The 20,916-nt window shown below is 37.2% G+C and overlaps 1 protein-coding gene across 1 annotated transcript in view; it reads left to right on the top strand.

The window, feature by feature from the left end:
• Positions 1–3,541: 3,541 nt before the first annotated feature.
• ANK2 (ankyrin 2) overlaps positions 3,542–20,916 on the top strand; it is a 469,556-nt gene continuing 452,181 nt past the window's right edge. Inside the window, exon 1 of the mRNA XM_053703568.1 lies at positions 3,542–3,682. Within this exon, the coding sequence (XP_053559543.1) occupies positions 3,602–3,682 (81 nt within the window). The 5' untranslated portion in view covers positions 3,542–3,601. The remainder of the gene's footprint in view (positions 3,683–20,916) is intronic.

Here is a 20,916-nt window from a genome sequence, read left to right on the forward strand (position 1 = left end):
TCTAATGCAAAGAGTATTTTTTTAAAGGTTTATTTGATGCCCTTTCATATACTTAATAGTAAAATGTCCTTTGAATGTGGGGATGAGAGCTGAGCTGTCTTGACAATTTTTAGACACCAATCAGCAAGCGCTACCCAGATGCTGAACCAAAGATGGTCCAGCTCCTAAGCTTACATTCTTGCTTTTTCAAATAAAGATACTAAGAGAACAAAGAAAAATGACAATAGGAGTAAATTAGAAGGTTGCTTAAAATTGCATGCTCTATCTGAATCATGAAAGTTTAATTTTGACTAGACTATGCCTTTAAGACCTTAACTTACCAGCTAATGCTTTTATATAATTCTAATGTGTTATAATTACTTCACTTAAATTTTTTTTATTTTTTTTATTTTAATGTTTTTATTGAGGTCTACATGCATAATTAACACAAAGAGATACCTTGAAAGCTCAATACATTTCTGGACAAAGATAAATAATAATAGTCCTCATTTTTTCTTCCCCTTCTGTCAATGTGTAAGGCCACTTTTGGACCTATTTAACAATATAATTCAAAGTCCACAGGGGTTGTGACTTAAACATAAGAAAACATAAACATTGAGAAAAACAAAAAAGGTGTATCTAAACAAATATCACTGGTAATCTCGATACACCTGCCTGACCCAGGCATTTTTATAATGCTCAAAACAAAGTTATTTAAAAGGCAACAACACAAGCTACTTATGATTAGCATAAATAATGTATTAAGAAGGGAGAGATTGGCATATCTGTCGTAAACTATAGGGGTATCCTGATCATGTCACAAAGGCTTACTCTAGGCAATTTAAACTTGTATGGTCTATATCATAATATTCATGTAATCTATAATACTATAGTCTGATAATTGGGACAAGTATGGACCACTGGATTAGCTGCCAGGACACGATTCCCTGCCATGGCCCCGGCTGCAGGCCACGACAGCGAATCTTATTTAGGATACAGAACTCCTGTGGTCATTATACTATATAAAACATGTACATCTATCTGTTATAGTTTTCCATACACTGTAAGACCCATATCTTTGTGGCATTACACTGGATGGTTGGTTTGCCCGTTTTTTTTTTTTTTTTTTTTGCCAGTTAGTACTGTATAAGGCATTAGTTTTGCCATCCAGTTCTAAAAATGCTGTACGTTTAGGTATACCCATATACTTTTAAGTTTACATTAGTTTTAATGCTGAATATGTTGGTTAGCACATATACTTGTTAGCTTAATTACTGCTATCTACTAACAATGTTGAGATGAACCTGTGAGCAAAGGAAAACAAGTTAACACACTCTGAACTAACAAAAACAAGAGTAACCGGAATGGAAACTTTACACACTAACATTGTATGGCATTGCTTAGTAGATATGCTATATATTAGCCCTTTCCAATTATAGAAAAGATGGAAACATTAGGTTGTGAGTGGGGCTGCCCAGAGATCCGAAGCCCCCCTTCATATGTATAAAAAAAAAAAGAGGACTTGTTGGAGCCGGGGCAGGTAGTTGTACATGCTGCTGTATTTCTGGGCTAAGGGGCGCTACAACCTTAGTTCCTAAGAGTTTATTGTAGACTCTGTTCTCTGGGTTCATAGTATTGTTCACATAAGGCATATGGGGAACACCGGGACCGGCCCAGGGTGGGCCCAGGGTGTTCCGGCAAGCCAGGCGTGGGTAGTGCTGGTGTGTGCACCAAAGCGGGCCCCCCCCCCCAAGCCCCCGCCGGGGCACAGTACCTGTAGAGTTCTTAGAAGTCGGCAAGATCCCAGAGTCCACAGAAAGCTGCATATGTAACGATGTGATCGCATATGGATCCATACCATGTGCGTGCTGACTTGTGCTTTCGTTGGTTTTCTGTTGATTCTGTGAAGCGCGATCGCCGTCCTGAAAAATAGCAGTTGCAAGAATATCTTTACTCCTCTGAGATGTCTCCTCGCAGCCTGAGTACCTCTGATCAGCTAGAAGGATTTTTCCTTGCAGTGGTTCCCTCCGGCAGAGAGGTTCGGCGGGAGCGCTCATGACCGCCTCCTCCCCACCTTCAGAGACCCGAGCCAGGTCCACAGCGGCTGCCCTCTTACTATGTAGAGAGTGTAGGTTTACAAAGTAGTCCCAGGGTGCTCTATTTAGGAGGTTCTGTAGGCAATCTTCAAGTCGTTCCAGATAGCGATCAATGCGATCCAGAGGGCCTTCTGTTTGTTCGGGCTCCATCTTGGACATGCAGCAGCGTAATAGTAAATTGCGTTTATCCCGCTTAGTTCAGCAGCTTTCCCCTTCTGCGTCTGTTACTGAGTTCTGCTATTTTATATTATAATGTTAGTACCGTAGTACCTGAGTCAGGCAGTTTACCTTGGTTTCCCGAGGGGGGTAACGCCGCCTGTTATGAGCCGCCTCTCCAGGCCCCAAACGTCCGATCTTATTGCTCCAACGTCACAAATACAGCAAATAAGTTGATGGGTATGATGCTTCTGAGTATCTTTGTGATACAAGGCGATTTTGACAAATTTTAACTGTAAGATGCCTCCGATATTGGCGGATTATTGGAAACTCAGCTGGAGCTCTAAGGAGATGCGACCTCACAGGATCGCTGCACGGACACGCCACTTCACTTAAATTTTGAGTGAAAAGTTCAAAGCCCTCAGAGAATCTCTCTACCCCTCTTTATGTGTTTCCTCTTTTTTACCTAAAATTATCAGAAGCCTACTGAATATGTTTAAAGGGATACTAACCCCACATTTTTTTCTTTCATGATACAGATAGAGCATGCAATTTTAAGCAACTTTCTAATTTACTCCTATTATCAATCTTTCCTTGTTCTCATGTTATCTTGATTTGAAAAAGGAGTAATTAAAGGTTAGGAAGTAGGAACCGGCCCATTTTTAATTCAGCACCTTGGTAGAGCTTGCTGATTGGTTTGCTACATTTAGCCACAAATCAGCAAGTGCTACCCAGGTTCTGAACAAAAAATGGTCTGGTCCTAAAGCTTACAGTACTGCTTTTTCAAATCAAGATAGCATGAGAACAAAGAAAAATTGATAATAGGAGTAAACTGGAAACGTGCTTAAAATCTCATGCTCTGTCTGAATCATGAAAGAAAAAAATTGGGTTTAGTATCCCTTTAAACAGTCAAAAATTAAATAATTCAGATGAACAAAGCAACTGCTTATTGGCTTTATGGTTGAAGTAAAAATACCCTGCATGAAAGAAGAAAAAAGAATCCCTGCAGCTCAAATTTGTCCATTAAACCCACTGCTAAATGTATTAGAGCACAACCTCTATTAAACTGCAGCAAGGCACTTTTGTTTTTGTGCTCATACTAAAGCATCTGTAACACTGTTCAGTCCTTGGCTTTCTTTGCTCTGAGCTTTTTTCCTCCTTTTGTAAAGCAGGCAGATCCTTTTGGTAATTGGTTGAATCAGGCTGAACAATGCAGGCAGATAAACATTTGTGGCAGCGGCTGCTATGGCAACGTCACAGTGCTTCTCCTCCTATTGCCCCTCCCTTGTCTCCCATCTAGCAGCCACACAGTGGTCCGTGTTGTGAAGAAGGTTTAATGGCACAGCTTCTTGCTGGAAACACTGTTCAAAATGATGAACGAAGAAACTGCCCAGAAAACTGATGGAGACAAGTACAATGGGACCAATGTTAGGAGAAAAAGACCCAAAAAGGTAAAGTGACAAAGGAGACAGCATGCTGGGGTTCATGTTTATAGACTTACAAGCTGCTTTAGGCGTGTCTGCTTCAGAGAATTGTGACTTACTCTAACCCTTTAGCATTGTATGAAATAGCTGATAATGCTGATGTATCCAGACCATCCTGTCTATTGGATGTCCCAGGATAAAGTGGCTACTGCTGTTGAAGTACCAGAGAAAATATTGTTCTTGGTAGATTGTAGTACCTTTTAGTGGTCCAGTTTATTAATAGAGATTGATTTTACATTACATACACTTTCAAGCCCTTACAGGTCTCTTATTTTAGTGCATCTGCCAATCCTTGCATTTATTGCGTGGGCTGTCGGAAATGCTTTTTCCTGATTTATAATATTCATTTTGGTTTGGTAGATTTAATAATGCTGAAGAATATATATTAATGTTTATTCAAATTATTTGAAATTGTTCAGAATGAATGTTGTGATGTATCCTGGTTGTATTAATCACCCAAGGCCTTTTATCAGAGTTAAGCATATTATGTTTAGAGCAAACAGACGATAGTGTTGTGTTGGGGATAGTATTAAGCCTTGGAAATACATGTGACGTCTCATCAAATGTGAAAGGCTATGAGTAAAGGGGGTATGTGGACATGTGATACAGACATGATTATGCACTTGAGTACTAAGGTACCAAATAGTTCAATATATTTAAATTATAAAGGTGATTCAGTAATGTTTAATAATGGCCACACCCAGTTATTAAATGTGTCTATATGTGAACTGCAAAGGTATTGACATAATTTACTTAACACTTTAGTTAGGTCAGAATATATTTTTAATATATATAACTATATTAAAAAATACAAAAGTGAGCATCATGTTTAGATTTTCATTTAGTGACTTGATACTTACGGAATTGATGGATTTATGGTTAATATCATGTTAATGATAAAAGGTATTCCGAATGTGTATTTCTTAATTAAAAAAAAGCTGTATGTGCATAACAGTGAAAACCAGCTTAGTATTAAATGGCTGTAAAGAGTAAACTAAAAACATGAACATTTGGTTTGCATTCTCACTATCAGTGAATGACATATTTACAAGCAAACGTAAATGTACAGCCATAATTACCATTTTAATCAATATTGTAACTGCGAAGGTTTAGAGTTGACTCTAGATTTTGGTTATGATCAATATTTGCAGTGCAATTGAATGAGTGTTTATTTTATAATTACATCTATTTTGTAAATGCTGTATTTGTTATTGTCGTTGTGTTTTAAAAATACAATTTGATTGAAACAGTGTGATGTTTTTATTCAGAGGTTACCGCACAAGATTTTTTTTCTTTTGGTAGCTAAGTGCCTGCTGCTCAGCTGTGCGCTGTTCAAAAACACAGATTCTTACTAATTAGGTGATCAATGGGGATTCTATAATGTGTGTCAGTGACTGAGGAAGGACTTATGCTGCTAAATGTGTGCAGGATCTTGCACTGTGCTATATCAAGTGATTAAGCTCAATGTAAAAAATGTAGTTTTATATGCCTGGTCTTGTATAATACACACATATGTATTATATGAATTGATTACACAGTGTTTAACACATTAAGAACTAGATTGTATTTAAAATTAACAAAAAAAAAGTGTGTGTCTTTAGAATACAAATGATTCATATATTGATTATGTTACAGGGCCCCTCTGCTCTAGCTTTACCCTAAATAGGATGCAGACCAGTAAGGGGCTGTATCAAGCAAATCATTATCTTCAGTGGGTGCAGGTGTCTGGGTGCTTGTTTCCTCAGGAGATAAAAAAAAACACTGAAGCAGTACTGTGCTTGTGCACATAACGCTAGTCTCTCTTTCCCCCATAATGACAAGCACCTGGGAGTGTGCAGCCATTAAAGATAATGGTTCAGGGAATATGGCTTCTAAATGGCTACATCATCTGCAGCTAGGGTTGTCACCTCAGCCATGTTTTCCTGGACACTTATGAGATACACATTCTACAGGGTGGGCAGTGAGGAACAGGAATAGTGCTGTCCATAAAAACAATACATGTTACTTTCTCCACTCCCTGCAGCATGTGTAACTCATGTCAAGTGTCCAGGCAAACATGGCTGAGGTTGCAACCCTATCCACAGCTGAATATTAATATAATGTATTAGAGTGGATCAGCCAGAGGTTTCAGATATAAGGTGATTTTCATTTAAAACTAAATCTATGTATATGCATTACTCAAAGAGTACTGGAAGTTATACCTTAAACTTAAACTTTCATGATTCAGATAGAGAATACAAATGTAAATAACTTTCCAATTTACTTCAATTATCTACTTTGCGTTGTGTTCTTGCCTACCTTTGTTGAAAAGCATACATAGGTAGGCCCAGGAGTTGGGAGCTAGTTGCTAATTGGTGGCTGCACATATAAACATATTATCATTGGCTTACTAATGTGTTCAGCTAGCTCCCAGTAGTGCATTTCTACTCCTTCAATAAAGGATACCAAAAGAATTAAGCACAATTGATTATGGAAGTAAATTGGAAAGTTGTTTAAAATTATATGCTTTATCCAAATCATGATAGAAAAAATGTGTGGTTTCATGTTCCTTTAAGGGTCTGAAGCAGTATTGTGCATAGTGCAGTAGTCTCCCTCTGCTCCTGAGGTAACAAGAACTTAGAATATGCTCCATTTGATGGTAATGGTGATATGGCATTTGATTGGCTATATCGCCTAAAGCCTAATTTCAAACAAGTATGCAGCAGAGTAGACTGGCTATAGGCTGCAGACGCAATATGAGTTTCATTTAAATTATGCAAACATTATTCATGTGCATTTTACATGACAACCTATATTTCTGTACACTGTAGTGACAGGAAGTGATGAATTAAACTTAACTGGATCCGCCGCCTCTGAACGACGTACAGCAATCAACCCAATCGAATACGATTGGGTTAATTGACACCCCCTGCTAGGGGGCGGCATTGCACAAGCAGTTCACTAGAACTGCTTGTGCAATGCTGAATGCCGACAGCGTAAGCTGTCCGCATTCAGCGATGTCTGGCGGACATGATACGCTGCAGTGTATCATGTCCGCCAGACTTTATTAAATCGGCCCCTTGGAATCCACATGGATGCATTTCAGTGTACATGCATTAGCAAAAATGCTTCTAATAAAAGCTATAGCTGTTTCAAAGTGTTTTTAAGTATGCACCACGCACCAGCATTTTAAGCACAGTACTTGCTCAAAGAGTCTAAGGAGTTTGTACCATCTGGTAATGGCTCAATTTGTTACCCCACTGGCTATCTGAGCTGCTGCAGTATTTAAAATGCTGGTGCACTGAGAATATCTAGCTATATGTCACTTGCACTTGCAGAGAAAAATGTTAACACTAAAACAATGATAACTTTTACTTGACGCATTTTTGCCATTGCATGTATATTGCAAATGTGTTTCTATTCTAAGATGTGATTCATGTATGTTCATTTAAATTTTGACCAGAATTAGCTTTCAATGTGTCATTTCCTTGATGCTTAGTTAACATTATATTACCAGGTGACAAATTACCTTTATCTGTTGCTCTAAGTTTATCAGTATATTTACAGCCAGTAAGCTATAAATGTGGGCAAATTGTTTGCTCTTCAGTTCAAAATCACATTTTGATAATGTTACTTGGTATAGCGATATTTTAGTTATTTTCTAGTTGTATGTGGAACAGTGCACAAGGGTAATGTATTGGTACCAGAGCCGCTTAAACCATGGGACCAAGTGGGTCCAACGGACCCAGGCAGTACTTGACAAGGGGCAGCACTTCAGTGACTGAGTCAGTCACTGTCAGACCCAGACCAATCCTGTCTTCTGTCCCTTGGGGGGGAAGTTGCAGGCTCCCAGCAGCATGACCTTATTATGCACAAAGACACAGAATTGGTCAGGGGTGACATCCAAGGTGGGATAAGTGCATCTCTTCCCTAACTTCCTTCCCACTTATTGCACAATTGTGCATAAGTATTGGTTGCATGCATGTAGGCAGGCTTAGTAAGGTCAGCGACAAGGCTAGCAGGTTGATATGCTAATCAATAATGTTACTATGGTGGGGTGTCATTTCATTCTCGGACCCAGGCAGCACAATATTTTGAACCGGCCCTGATTAGTACTACAAGTAAACCTAATTTATTCAGTTTTTTGTGCCTCGAGCCACAAAGGGTGCAAGTGTCTTTTTCATAGCCACCAGGCAATTTAGTAAAAGGTTAGAAAGTAATAATGACAATAGTTTTACTGATAGCAATCTTTTAAAGCGATGGCCACCTCAACTATGTTGTCTTGGACAGCAAGCAAACCCCATAGGTGACCCATAATCTAAAACATTATCCAAATATGAAAGTAGGTGGTCGTTCGTGCTGTTCTACTCTTTTGAGTGTCGGATTTATTCTTGTGAAAGATCGCCAGACTAAAATCTGGATTTGCACATATCTTAGTGTGGTGATCTTTTACAAGAATAAATCTGGCACCGAAAAGAGCTGAACAGCATGAGTGGCCTCCAACTTCCACATTCAGATCCTCACAAAGGATATAAATGCACATACCAACAATTTACTTCTTTTTATCTTGATTTGCTCTCTTCTGTTGAAAATTTTGGTGGCTGCACATATATGCCGCTTCTCATTGATTCAGCTGATGTATGCTGCTAGCTTCAACTAGTACAATGCTGCACCTTCAACAAAGGATACCAAGAGAATGAAGCAAATCTAATAATAAAAGTAAATTGGACAGCTTTTTAAAATGATATACTCTGAATGATGAAATAATTTTTTTGCATTTCATGTCCCTTTAAAGACAGTTATACTGTGCACCCATACATTTTGTTGTCTTGGTAGCTTATCTAGAGCACCTCTTAGGAGAACAGTAGTAGGCTTATTTAACAGAAGCTCTGTTTTTTCCAAGAAAATTGTTTGTGACACAAGCTGGAGGAAACAAGATTTAATCTCCTTCAATAGAAACGTTTTTTCACTGTAAGAGCAATAAAATTGTGGAACTCATTACCTAAGGAGGTAGTAAATGCCAGTACCTTAGATACATTTAAAAAATGGTTTAGATACATTTCTGACTAGAAACAGAATTCAGGGGTATGATTGTTTGATTAAATGTGTAACCTTTTAATGGGATTAATTTAAGCTCAACTAGATATTTTTAATAAGTATTTTAGATTTGTATAGGCTGAACTCGATGGACTTCAGTCTTTTTTTTCCAACCTCATCTACTATGTTACTATGTGTTATTAAAGTTAAGTTATGTTACTATGTGTTATTAAAGTTACTATGTGTTATCATGATGTGAATTTAAAGTTGTTTAAAATTGTGTTTTTGTGTGCTCTATCTGAATCATAAAAGTTTAATTTTGACTTTAGTGGTCCTTTAAGAACTGATTACAGGCTTATAAGCAGAACTCCTAATGCTTTATTGGTGGACAAAGTGACACGCCCCACAAAAACAAGACTTAGTAATTACTAAGTATAGTAATATCTGATTCTTTTTTTAAAAAAAAAAACTGCTTTTCTATTCCTTTTAAACTAAAATATAAAACAACTGCTTTATTACCCATTTTAAACTGATATATGGCATTTGCTACTTACCATTAAGAATTGAATTGTTTACTCATCCTTTCCTCAGTTTTTCCCCACTTCTTTTTTTTTTTTTTACTGACACAAAGCTGTTGACACTTCTTTTCCACTGGTTTGCTGACACGGCTGCTTAAGTATTTTCAATGCACTGCTTTATATTTTCAGCTCTACAGCAGGGTGTCTAATATCTTACATTAGTTCCACTAGCCTAGAAAGAATGCATATTTTCATTGACATACCAAGCTGTTAGTTGTTGTTTTTTAGAACAGACTGTATTAACTCTTTTTCCTATGTTTATTGTTAGGTCAGAATTTTGTAATTACTGTTGTGGTTTTTTTTTTTTTGGGGGGGGGGTTCTTTTTGGGTTAATCATTATAGGATGTAAATTGTTTCAGTAAACTGTTTTTTGCAAATATTAGCATTGCCACAGATCGGTGGTTTATTTTGCAGTAGGTCAGTTAGGCCCATGCTTGGGCAGGAAGATTTAGGAGGGGTGGCAAATTTTGAGGGTACGTTCTATGACATTACTCTTCCAACCCTTATGTGCTCCAAATGTTTTATTTATTTGTTTTATTACAAATCAATGATCCCTGGTTGTCTAGTTTGGGGTGTGTGGCCCCTGTGTGGCCCTGGCTGCTGGTTGCAAGAAATTTGAGAAGACGGCAGCAAATAAAGTAATATGCTTCTGATACAGCTAGTTTTATTCTTACACAAAATCGATTCTTACTCTGAAAATGTATTTCAAACTTTCATAATCATCCCTATAAATAGTGTTGCCATTTTACCACATGGCCAGTATTTTTTAGGTGCAGGTCACAGTTGAAAATAAAGATTAAATATAGAAATAATGATGCTATCACGGTTAAACTTTGTCTAAGTGTTTTGGAATCATACTCACGTGGTATGAAGCACAATTGTGCAAGTGAGTAGCTATTTGGCTATCTTTTATATTGTGGATCTTGATCGCCTGACCTGCACTATGTGGTGCCCTCTATGTTTTGTTTTCTAGGATATTGTGACTGTGTTACTGTGGCATAACACACCAGAGGAGCTGCCAAAAGTTTTTTGCAACATTTATTGGAACACTTTATGGGACTATATTGTACACTGGACAATTCTGTTGTTTTTAGACACTTTTAGTTTACACTTATTTTTTTATTAATTTTGTACTTTGCTTTTTCATATGTTTTTTCATCTTACTATCTGATATTTTTATCTGATAATCACACTCCTGACACAATAAGGACATACATATATATATTTGGCTCACTTCTAATTTGAATCTTCTACTTATTAGCCATATGAGGGAAGTACTATATAGATTAATTTTTCACACTTCACTACTTATTCATTTATTTATTTAATATATTTTGAGCACTTTTTGAGTAATCTTCAACACCTTACACATATTTGAATATTTGGCGCCTCTTATTTATCACCAGTTAGATTTCATCACTGGTTGTGTTTTTTTGTCTGTCTGAGCTATTGTTTTGGAATCAATTATAAACCAATAATCATTTAAAATCAGTCCTGGAAGTTTTAGTTCCTAATATAAGCTGTATATTTATGCAAATTTATGCTGATGATAATGGCTGGAAATTTCCCCCCAGAAAAGGTGGCAACCCTACCTATAAATGGTAAAACTCTTTAGAGAAAGAGTTCAAATAATAACAAACCTGGCACATTTTGTTAGCTTGCCACTCAGACTGCATGAGACCTGTGTGCAGCGTGAACAAATGCATTGGAGCATTAAAGGGACATGCTACTGAAAATGTCTCTATGATATATATGAAAGAGCTGCAGTTAAGTGTGATAAAAAATATTTTTGCATGAAAAAAAATGGTACGTAAATTTTTATTCAATTTGAAATTAACCTAACAGAAAGTGCCTGATTGTGTATAGCAAAATCATGTGACTCTTGCTAACTGTCTAACAGGGACAACACAAAAATTGTTTATTCAGCACAAGAATATCTATTTAAAAAGAAAAAGCACTGCAATCTATTTTGAAACATTTCATTTTTGATGGAAAGGAGATCATTTTGAGTATCATGTTTATTTAATTAATTGTGTGTGAATTTTCTGAGGTATACAGTCCTTGTTACATTATTAGTGATCCAGGTCAAGGAAAAGTGTTTGGCTTGTTGAGGTTTGGTGGTTTCTACCAACCTGGAAACGCTCTGTGGAGCTGGTTTATGAATTGAATCACTGATAAAAAAGGGTTTTGAAGCAATTAATGACTAACTATTAGTTTATATATATATATATGTATATATATATATATAATCGAGAACAGTAAGGAGAGGACGCAATTGCTAGTGGAGTTATATTAAGTACGTTGCATTTAGGCACAGCTGCCCGAGCAAACAATCAATTAACGTGGTGCAGACCCTTCAAAATTTATATTGTAAAAAACAAGAATGAGAGAGTTACCTGGAGCGGAATCCAGGTAAAGAAAGACAGGGGTTTCAGCACTCTTTTGAAAAAAAACTCCCAAATCACTTACATTGTCAAAATAGTTTTAATCGTGAAAATCCCTCCTCCGCACCATGGGAGCAGATTCATGCAAGAGAAACCTTATTAAAACACATAAGCATGAGAAATTTAGCTCGTAGATGACTTCATTATAGAACCTGACCGGTCAGGGGTACACGCCAAAATACAACCATTAGATGAAAAGTAGTAACAAACTGTCTTGTCAGATCACAGAAATGTATATACAGCCCACTACACCCTGCTGCACACAGAACCCCCTAATCCTTGTACTGGAGGTATAGTCTGGGCAGGTGTAATAAGGGATCTAAGTGGCTAGTTCTAAAGTATCTGTGATGTGCAAAAAAAGAAAGTATTACACATGGTATATAGTATACATGGAAATGCTCGTACAATGTAACATGGGTTATATCTAGAGAGACCACCTCAAGTCTTGCTACACCCAGCTGCTTGCAGCACCCCTATATGTAAGGGGCTAAACGCTGTGCAGGTGTTATTAGGGATCTAAGCAGACAAGTAAGTGGACTCACTGAATATGTACAAAGCAAAACGAGAAAGCACAATTTTGCAAGTGTCGCTCATACAAGTACTTCGCATCTAGCAATCAACAAACATGTATATACAGTCCCATGAAGAAGCCTGTATGCAGGATGCAGAGATGTTAAAGCATAGGTGCAAAGGACATGTTAGTTGCCAGATATAAGCAAGCATGAGTCAAGTTGAGTTAAATAGTGCACAGTCTTAGCAAGAAATGTATGACCTCAAGCAGTGACTTTTCAAACATTCACAGTCTTTTTAGGACCTGGAGCTGCATCTTATCCCATATCATGCAACTTTATGACTTTTTTTTTTGTGTGCCGTAAACTCCCTTGGTCGGGTCATCCATTCATGACAAGTACTTGCATAGGTATTATAACTTTCATGTATCAGGTGTCAGCAATGTAAGCTAATACGACCTTATTTTCGGACACTCCAATTTCAAGTGTCCACGTTGTTGGCTGCTTCTCAGAGACATTACAGTTCCATGTTAACTGCGGTCTCCAACGCCAGAACCAAACAAAGGTGGTATTCCGCGTGTATCACATGACCTGGTCGGCTCAGCCAATGCCGACACGCGTTTCACTCGCTCGACTGGCATTCAGACCGGGCTTCGTCATGCTTGCTTATATCTGGCAACTAATATGTCCTTTGCACCTATGCTTTAACATCTCTGCATCCTGCATACAGGCTTCTTCATGGGACTGTATATACATGTTTGTTGATTGCTAGATGCAAAGTACTTTTATGAGCGATACTTGCAAAATTGTGCTTTCTCGTTTTGCTTTGTACATATTCAGTGAGTCCACTTACTTGTCTGCTTAGATCCCTAATAACACCTGCACAGCGTTTAGACCCTTACATATAGGGGTGCTGCAAGCAGCTGGGTGTAGCAAGACTTGAGGTGGTCTCTCTAGATATAACCCATGTTACATTGTACAAGCATTTCCATGTATACTATATACCATGTGTAATACTTTCTTTTTTTGCACATCACAGATACTGTAGAACTAGCCACTTAGATCCCTTATTACACCTGCCCAGGCTATACCTCCAGTACAAGGATTAGGGGGTTCTGTGTGCAGCAGGGTGTAGTGGGCTGTATATACATTTCTGTGATCTGACAAGACAGTTTGTTACTACTTTTCATCTAATGGTTGTATTTTGGCGTGTACCCCTGACCGGTCAGGTTCTATAATGAAGTCATCTACAAGCTAAATTTCTCATGCTTATATGTTTTAATAAGGTTTCTCTTGCATGAATCTGCTCCCATGGTGCGGAGGAGGGATTTTCACGATTAAAACTATTTTGACAATTTAAGTGATTTGGGAGTTTTTTTTCAAAAGAGTGCTGAAACCCCTGTCTTTCTTTACTTGGATTCCGCTCCAGGTAACTCTCTCTTTCTTGTTTGTTACAATATATATATATGTTGATTGTAGTAGCTGTATTAGTCCAATAGTTAGTCCAATAGTTACAAATTTAAATTATTACATCAGCCCCTGATAACTATACTACATCTACTTAATGAATCAAAAGTGAGAAAAATAATTGTTTCTAAATAAAGTTTCAAGTGGAACTGCGACTACATTAGGTGCCAAAACAAGGTGCCAATTCAAATTCACTCACACCTATCAAGTTTCTGCAATGTATTAGCAAGTTTTAGGGCCCAGTAAGTGTTGGCTGCAAACAAGCTGAAAATAATACTTTCATGATTGAAATGTTGGGCCTTGAACGCTAGCATAAAAGACCACAAATCTCATAAAATATCTCAACAACGGCGTTTGTGCATTGCTTGTTGCTATGTGTGCTTTCAGAGATACGTTCCTCATAGACAAAGCTTGTTCTTTTATCACTGCTGAACTGCCTTGCACCCCAGAGACAGAATATATCAGCTGTGCTTTGTGTTCTGTTTTTCATTCCCCGGGGTTAAAGCCGCACCAATCTGATTGACTCTGCTTAGACAGTTTGTTCCTGTTATAATAGGAGCATTTTGTTGTTGACCCTCTTCCCAATGTGTAACAAGCACTTCATGTAATATTTTCTGGTAAACAATTGAAGATTAATTGATATTTTGCCAGGAAACAATCACTTGTTGACAACAAGTGATTGAACACATAGTTTCAGAAACTGTAACATCATTTCATTAATTATCATTATTTCCTAAAGAAAGGAATATTGTTCTGTGGATGAAAAATACTCTGAGAGAAAATATTACTTGTTCCATGCAGCAGGACTTTAAAGGTTAAATATGTCCCCATTGGTTATATGGTTAGTTTTTTTCTGAGACCTTTAAAGACAAAGGCTCACAGTTTTCCGTGCGTCTGTACATGGAATGTGACTTATTTTAGCAAAAGAGTAATTGGGTCTAATCTAGATTAAAAGGAAAAAAAGAGAGAGAGAGAAAATATCATTAATGAGAATATGATCCCTCATAAAACAGTAACTAGGCCATAGTAATACAGGAGAAATAATGAGGAAAATAAAAGGCCAATGGGTTTAATCTGGTTCAGGATTTATGTAATATGTGCTTATACACGGAAAGATTTGTTTTTTAACAGTAAATACAAAAGTATTATTAAAAGTATTATTGCTCCCCAACAACTTTGGCAACCTTTAAAGAGAGGTTGTTCTATAGATCAATTCTAGTTTGTATTTTTAAATAATTTTAATTTTATATTTTGCAAATCAGTGGGATATATTTTTATAGAGACAGAGCTATGGTACAATTATTATTTAAAAAACAAAAACACTACACCCCTATGGGGCCCATCTGACCCTGCAATTAGTATTGCTTTCACTAGAGGGGGGCACAGTGAGGCCTTGGCTCCACCTGCATAATGCCTAAGCCCTCTGTGTGCCCCCCTGCAAACTGGGTCTAAACAGGGTTTCCAAGATGGCTGTCAAAGTGTGGTCATGCAGAAAAATCTGTCACAATGTTTATACAGGAAGTCTGTGCAATGGATATAAAACCCAGTAATTTTCTTTTATGGCTCAGATAGAGCAATGCTTTATGAAGATATTAATGATATGTCTATCATGAGAATGTTGGTTGATTAGAAACAGAAATATTCCACCCCAAGGCACTGTACAGCTGTGTATAATGCGCAGAAGGGAACTTAAGATACATTTTAAACACCGATTTATGTAAACAGGAAACCTCTCCAACTGGCACAGGTATAAATAACCATTGCTGACATGTCCATGATAGAAAATTGAAATCCCTATTTTTAAACCTAGCTGAAATATTGTAATGATATTGTGATATCAGACATACAGGGAATACCTAAGAAAGTCAAATACTTTTACTATCTGATGCATAAAACATTGCAGCAAAGTCTGCATGTGCCATGGTAATGATGGTCTAATTAAAAATTGTTACCCCAGGCTGCCTGGGAAGGGGCTAAATACTGAACGTTATATCAAATTATTTAATGAGATGGAGGTGTTTTTTTAGCAAAATGCACGTGACACTATTCAGTTACAGTGAAGGGCAGCTGAGTATAGAAATATGAGCAAATATTTGAAGTTTGTGAGAAAAACTGATGTGGTAGGTTCGAGTAGGGTGGAAACAAATATGATCAACAATTAAAGGGACATGTAACTTAAATGTTTTCTTTTATGATTGAGATAGAGAATACAATTTTAAACAACTTTCTAGTTTACTTCTATTGCTTCATTCATTTGCTATCCTTTGTTGAAGACACAGCAATGAACATGGGTGAACCAATAACATGAGGCATATATATGCAGCCAACAATCAGCAGCTCATGAGCCTGACTAAGTATTATTTTCAACAAAGGATAACGAGAACAAAACAAATGAGGTAATAGAAGTAAATTGGAAAGATGTTTAAAATTGTCTGCTCTTTTTGAATCATAAATGAAAAATTAGGGTTTAATTTCCATTTAAGTTCATAGTAAACTTCCTTAAACTAATTTGAGAAATAGTGACTGTGTTTGCACATGCTAGAAGCAAACACCCTTGCAAGTCATAGGACAAACATCCTGATTGGATGTTTAAAGTTCCTTTCAGTGGGATGTGTCTACAGAGGACATTTTGAGGTAAAATATCATTTTTTTACATAGAGATGTTCATATGTCATTTTCTAGACAGCTTTTTACAGACATTCTGCACAAATTTCGAGTGATTTAACATTTGGGTAACCTCTTCATTTAATTGTCCCCATGTTTATATACAGAATTACAAATTAACATTCTGATAAAACCTCTCATTGCTGGTTTGAAAAACAAAACAAAAACTATTCACCTAAGTATGAGAATTCTATTCTTTTAAGTGGAAAGAAAACATTTGTATTTTTTTTTCTCTCACTGTAGAGCCCACGGCATTTCCTGCACCTCAAACACAACCAAAATGTCTGATCTACCCGGCCTTATAACTGTTGTGGTTGCTAAAATCAGTGCATGGTATATGCATATTAGAAGTAGAAGAAACCTCTGAAAAACAGATATTAGTAGATTAGAGATTTTCTCCCTTTCTTGCACCAGAATTTGCAATCAAATTATAGTGATTGAAACACATAGGGCTGGATTACAAGTGCAGCGTTATTTTTACGTGTGCACATAATGGGGCAAATTTGCTTGTTTATGGGTGCACGTTAAATAACCAGCCATTGCAAGTGGTGCGGGAACACTTATTGCACTTAGTGCAATTAACCAGAGGTCTGTGCCCCAATTGCCCCCCAAATAAAGGGGACGGTTCCTTTCTGTAAATAAAAAATATTAGCAAAAAACAAACTGCAGTTATAAGGTGGTTAAAGTGAGGTGATGTGGGGTGTTAGAAAAAAAACGTCACTGAAAATGCCTTTACATTAAAGTCTACGGGGACTGTGTTTTTACTTTAAATATATATGTATATGCTTATACACATATATATTTATGTGTTAATATGTGTATATACACATATAAACACATAAATATATATGTATATATTCATATAGATATATATTTAATTTGCTGCCCAATGCTGCAAAAATTAACCCCTGCGCTGGGCTAGGTTCTATGCCGGCATCAGAACGAGGCTCCCATTGGAGCCTATGGAAGCACGCTATCATAAGCATAAGGCTTTCAGGCAATGCAAAGGTGAGGTCGCGTTCGCATTACGCTTCACTTGTAATACCAGCGCTTATTTGCGTGCTTTGGTATTACTGAGTGGAGCGCAAATATCGCACTTGCTAAAGAGCAAATTTGCACTCCACTCATAATCTAGGCTATAGAGATCGTTTCCTGAATCAGACCCAGCTCTTCAAAGGCAATAAACAACTGCCTGAGTCACTACCTTTCTCCTGTGTAACTATTACAAAATACTGGTTTTTTTTTTTTTATAAAACACATAAACAGTACCCTGCAGATGTGAAATGACATTCTCTTTTACCTCCATGTGTATTTAAACAATAAATACTCTTGTTTTGAAACATCTGTTTAATTGATTCTTTGAAAACTCTTTTGTCTCACTTCCATTTTTGATCCTCATAGGTCTTTTCAGTCTGGAGTCTTTGATGTACTGTACATAAATAAATTTATAGGTCCTGAAAAGGGCAGCATTTTCTACGCATTCAAAGGGAATACAGAGTTCTGTAGACTGGGCAGCTGCTTAAAGCAGAGGATATGGTGAAGAATGTTTTGTTCAAGAAATATTAAAGACATTTTTCAGGTTAAAAAAGAAATACAAATTGTACTAAAATATTTGGTTGGTTTTGAGAAAAAAAAATTCTTGTACTTTATAAAATATATATTTTTTAATCTTAGGGCTGAAAAAAAAAAATAGCGCAACACTTGTAATCTAGCTCACTTTCGGGTAACCAGAGCTTTTCCCTTAAAAAGTATATTATGACGCACTTTTTGACAAATAGAGGAGGTACGTTTTGGAGGTGTTGTCTCATAATCGCCTAATAAAGCCCCATGTTACCCAACCATGCCAACACAAATATATTACACTTTGCCTAGAACATCCTGTCAGCGTATGGGGAGAATGTACAATTACCATATCTTCAAACTTCATTTTCTGTTTTTTTACACATATCTACTTAATTTGGCAATAATTACATTAAAATATATCCATATACTTAAAATGGGGTTATGCGGTTTGTTTCCTTATTTCTACTTTCAGAATCTCTCTCTAGATCACTGATTTTCCTCTGAAACATTGTGTCAGGCCAATGTTGGGTGTCGTAGATATCAGTTTGGGATGTCACAGAAGATAAATGTTGAAGGGGGAAATATACGTTTTTGGGGTTTCAAATATTTTCGTGTAATTAAAGTTATTATCTACTTTACCATTTTGTAAGGTCAATATCTTTGTTGTGTCGTATAAACAGGTTAAATTTATATCAAAATGATGTCAAATGTGTCTCAATGCATATTACATTAACCCCTTGAGTGCTAACGACGGCTCTGAGCCGTCGGAGGGTTTCCCACTCAGGTGCTAATGACGACTCAGAGCCGTCACTAGCACTCTCCCACCTTAAGGGAGATCTGGGACTCCCACCCGCTCCTACCCCGGGGCTTCATATTATGTGCGGTGACATCACACGCAATGATGTCACTGTGCAACTTTATTTAAACTTAACAATGTTAAGTATAAGAAAAGGGGGCATGCTGCTTAGAAGCCTGTATCTCAGGCATCTAAGCAGCTACAGGCCCCCAAGACCCACCGTTGGAAAGGTAATTTCCTAACCACCTTTCCAACAGTGTAAGATTTGGGGATCTGGAAAAATAAAAAAAAAAGTAAAAAAAAAATTAACACCCAAGTGGGAAAGTTCTTAGCACTCAAAGGGTTAAGGTACCAACCACTGCTGTAGGTAGAGGGTGTAATTATTGATAGGAGGAGAGTGGGGCAAGTGTCACCTTTTGAAACAAAAGTATCATTAAAGAGACATGAAGCCCAAAAATTTTCTTTCATTATTCAGATAGAGCATACAACTTGTTAAACAACTTTATAATTTACATCTATTATAAGCTTTTCTTTGTTCTCTTTGTATCTTTTGTTGAAAAGGAGGGATATAAGCTCAGGAATGCTCGTGCCTGGAGCATTATATGGCAGCAGTTTTGCAAAAATGTTAACCATTTGCAAGAGCACTTTATGGCAGCACTATTTCCTGCCATGCAGTGCTCCAGACAGCTACCTAGATATCCCTTCAACAAAGAATATCATGGGAACAAAGCAAATATGATAATAGAAGTAAATTGAAAGCTTTAAAAAAAATGATATGCTTTGTCTGAATCACAAAATCATTTTTTTGGGTTTCATATCCCTTTAATGCATTTATAGGTTAAAGACAAGACATACAGATGATAATAATGATTGCATTTCATATAAAATAAGTTTGTGAATGGTAAATATTGTACTTTGTGTAAAAATATACATCTTAATATGATCAATTCAAGAATCGAAGAAGACAAGAGCTTTTCCTCTTACAGCTGTTTAGTCGCGAGTAAGATCGTTAGGATACGAACGCAGAAGAAGGTGGCCTCTCATGGCCTCTTGTGGCATTCAGCTCTTTTCAGAGCCGGATTTCTTTTTGTGAAAGTGCAACACATTAAGATCTGAATTTGCACTATAATGAATCTAGTTCCAAAAAGTGCCGTATGCCGCAAGCATTTATCTTCATCCGCATTCGGATCCTACCGAAGGATCTAATTGCACATGCCTAGTAGAGAGCAATAAAGCTTTGTGTGCTTTGACTCTATATACTTGCACACCAACTTGCATTTCTTGAATAAGAAGGCTGGAGGGATTGTTGCAAAGAAACCTGGGGCAGGTCATGCCTTGGGAGGCGTTGTGGAGCCGAGTTGTCTAAAGCTGGGCAAGGAGTTGGAAAATAAGAAGCCGGGCAAAGCAGTCCCTGACAGTGTGAGACTTTTATTTAGTCCTGGTGAACTGCAGGACGAGCTACAAAGCTTTGACAGTCCAGCAAAATGTGTAATTGTTGGGAGCTTTGTAATTCATCCATAATCAACAACTATGGGGCATATTTATCGAGCTCTGTATGGAGCTTGATGCCCCTTGTTTCCGGCGAGCCTTCAGGTTAGCCTTCAAGTTATTAAAAAGTTATGAAGTAGCGGTCTAAAGACCACTGCTCCATAACTTGTCCGCCTGCTCTGAGGCGGCGAACAGAAATCAACCCGAATACGACACCTCCTGCTATTGGCCACGAATCTTCAGGGGGCTGCATTGCACCAGCAATTCACAAGCAACAGACATGATACGCTACTTCGTATCATGTCCGCTCACACATTGGTAAATATACCCCTTAGTCTAAACTTTAAATGAGTAGTAGATTTTTTTGTGACTAATTTCAAAGTTATATATATTTTCACTCCCCCTGTATCATGTGACAGCCATTAGCCAATCACAATGTATGTACGTATATTCTGTTAATTTTTACACATGCTCAGTAGTAGCTGGTAACTCAAAAAGTGTAAATATAAAAAGACTGCACATTTTTTAACTGGAAGTTCATTGGAAAGTTGTTCAAAATTGCATGTTCTATCTGAATCATGAATTTTTAATTTTGACTTGAGTGTCCCTTTAAAACACATCTCATCAAAATTCAGTCTAAGAGTCCCTGACATACAAAATAAACGTAATTTATGTT

The sequence above is a fragment of the Bombina bombina genome, chromosome 2, assembly GCF_027579735.1.
Source record: "Bombina bombina isolate aBomBom1 chromosome 2, aBomBom1.pri, whole genome shotgun sequence".
In the NCBI taxonomy this organism is placed as follows: domain Eukaryota; kingdom Metazoa; phylum Chordata; class Amphibia; order Anura; family Bombinatoridae; genus Bombina; species Bombina bombina.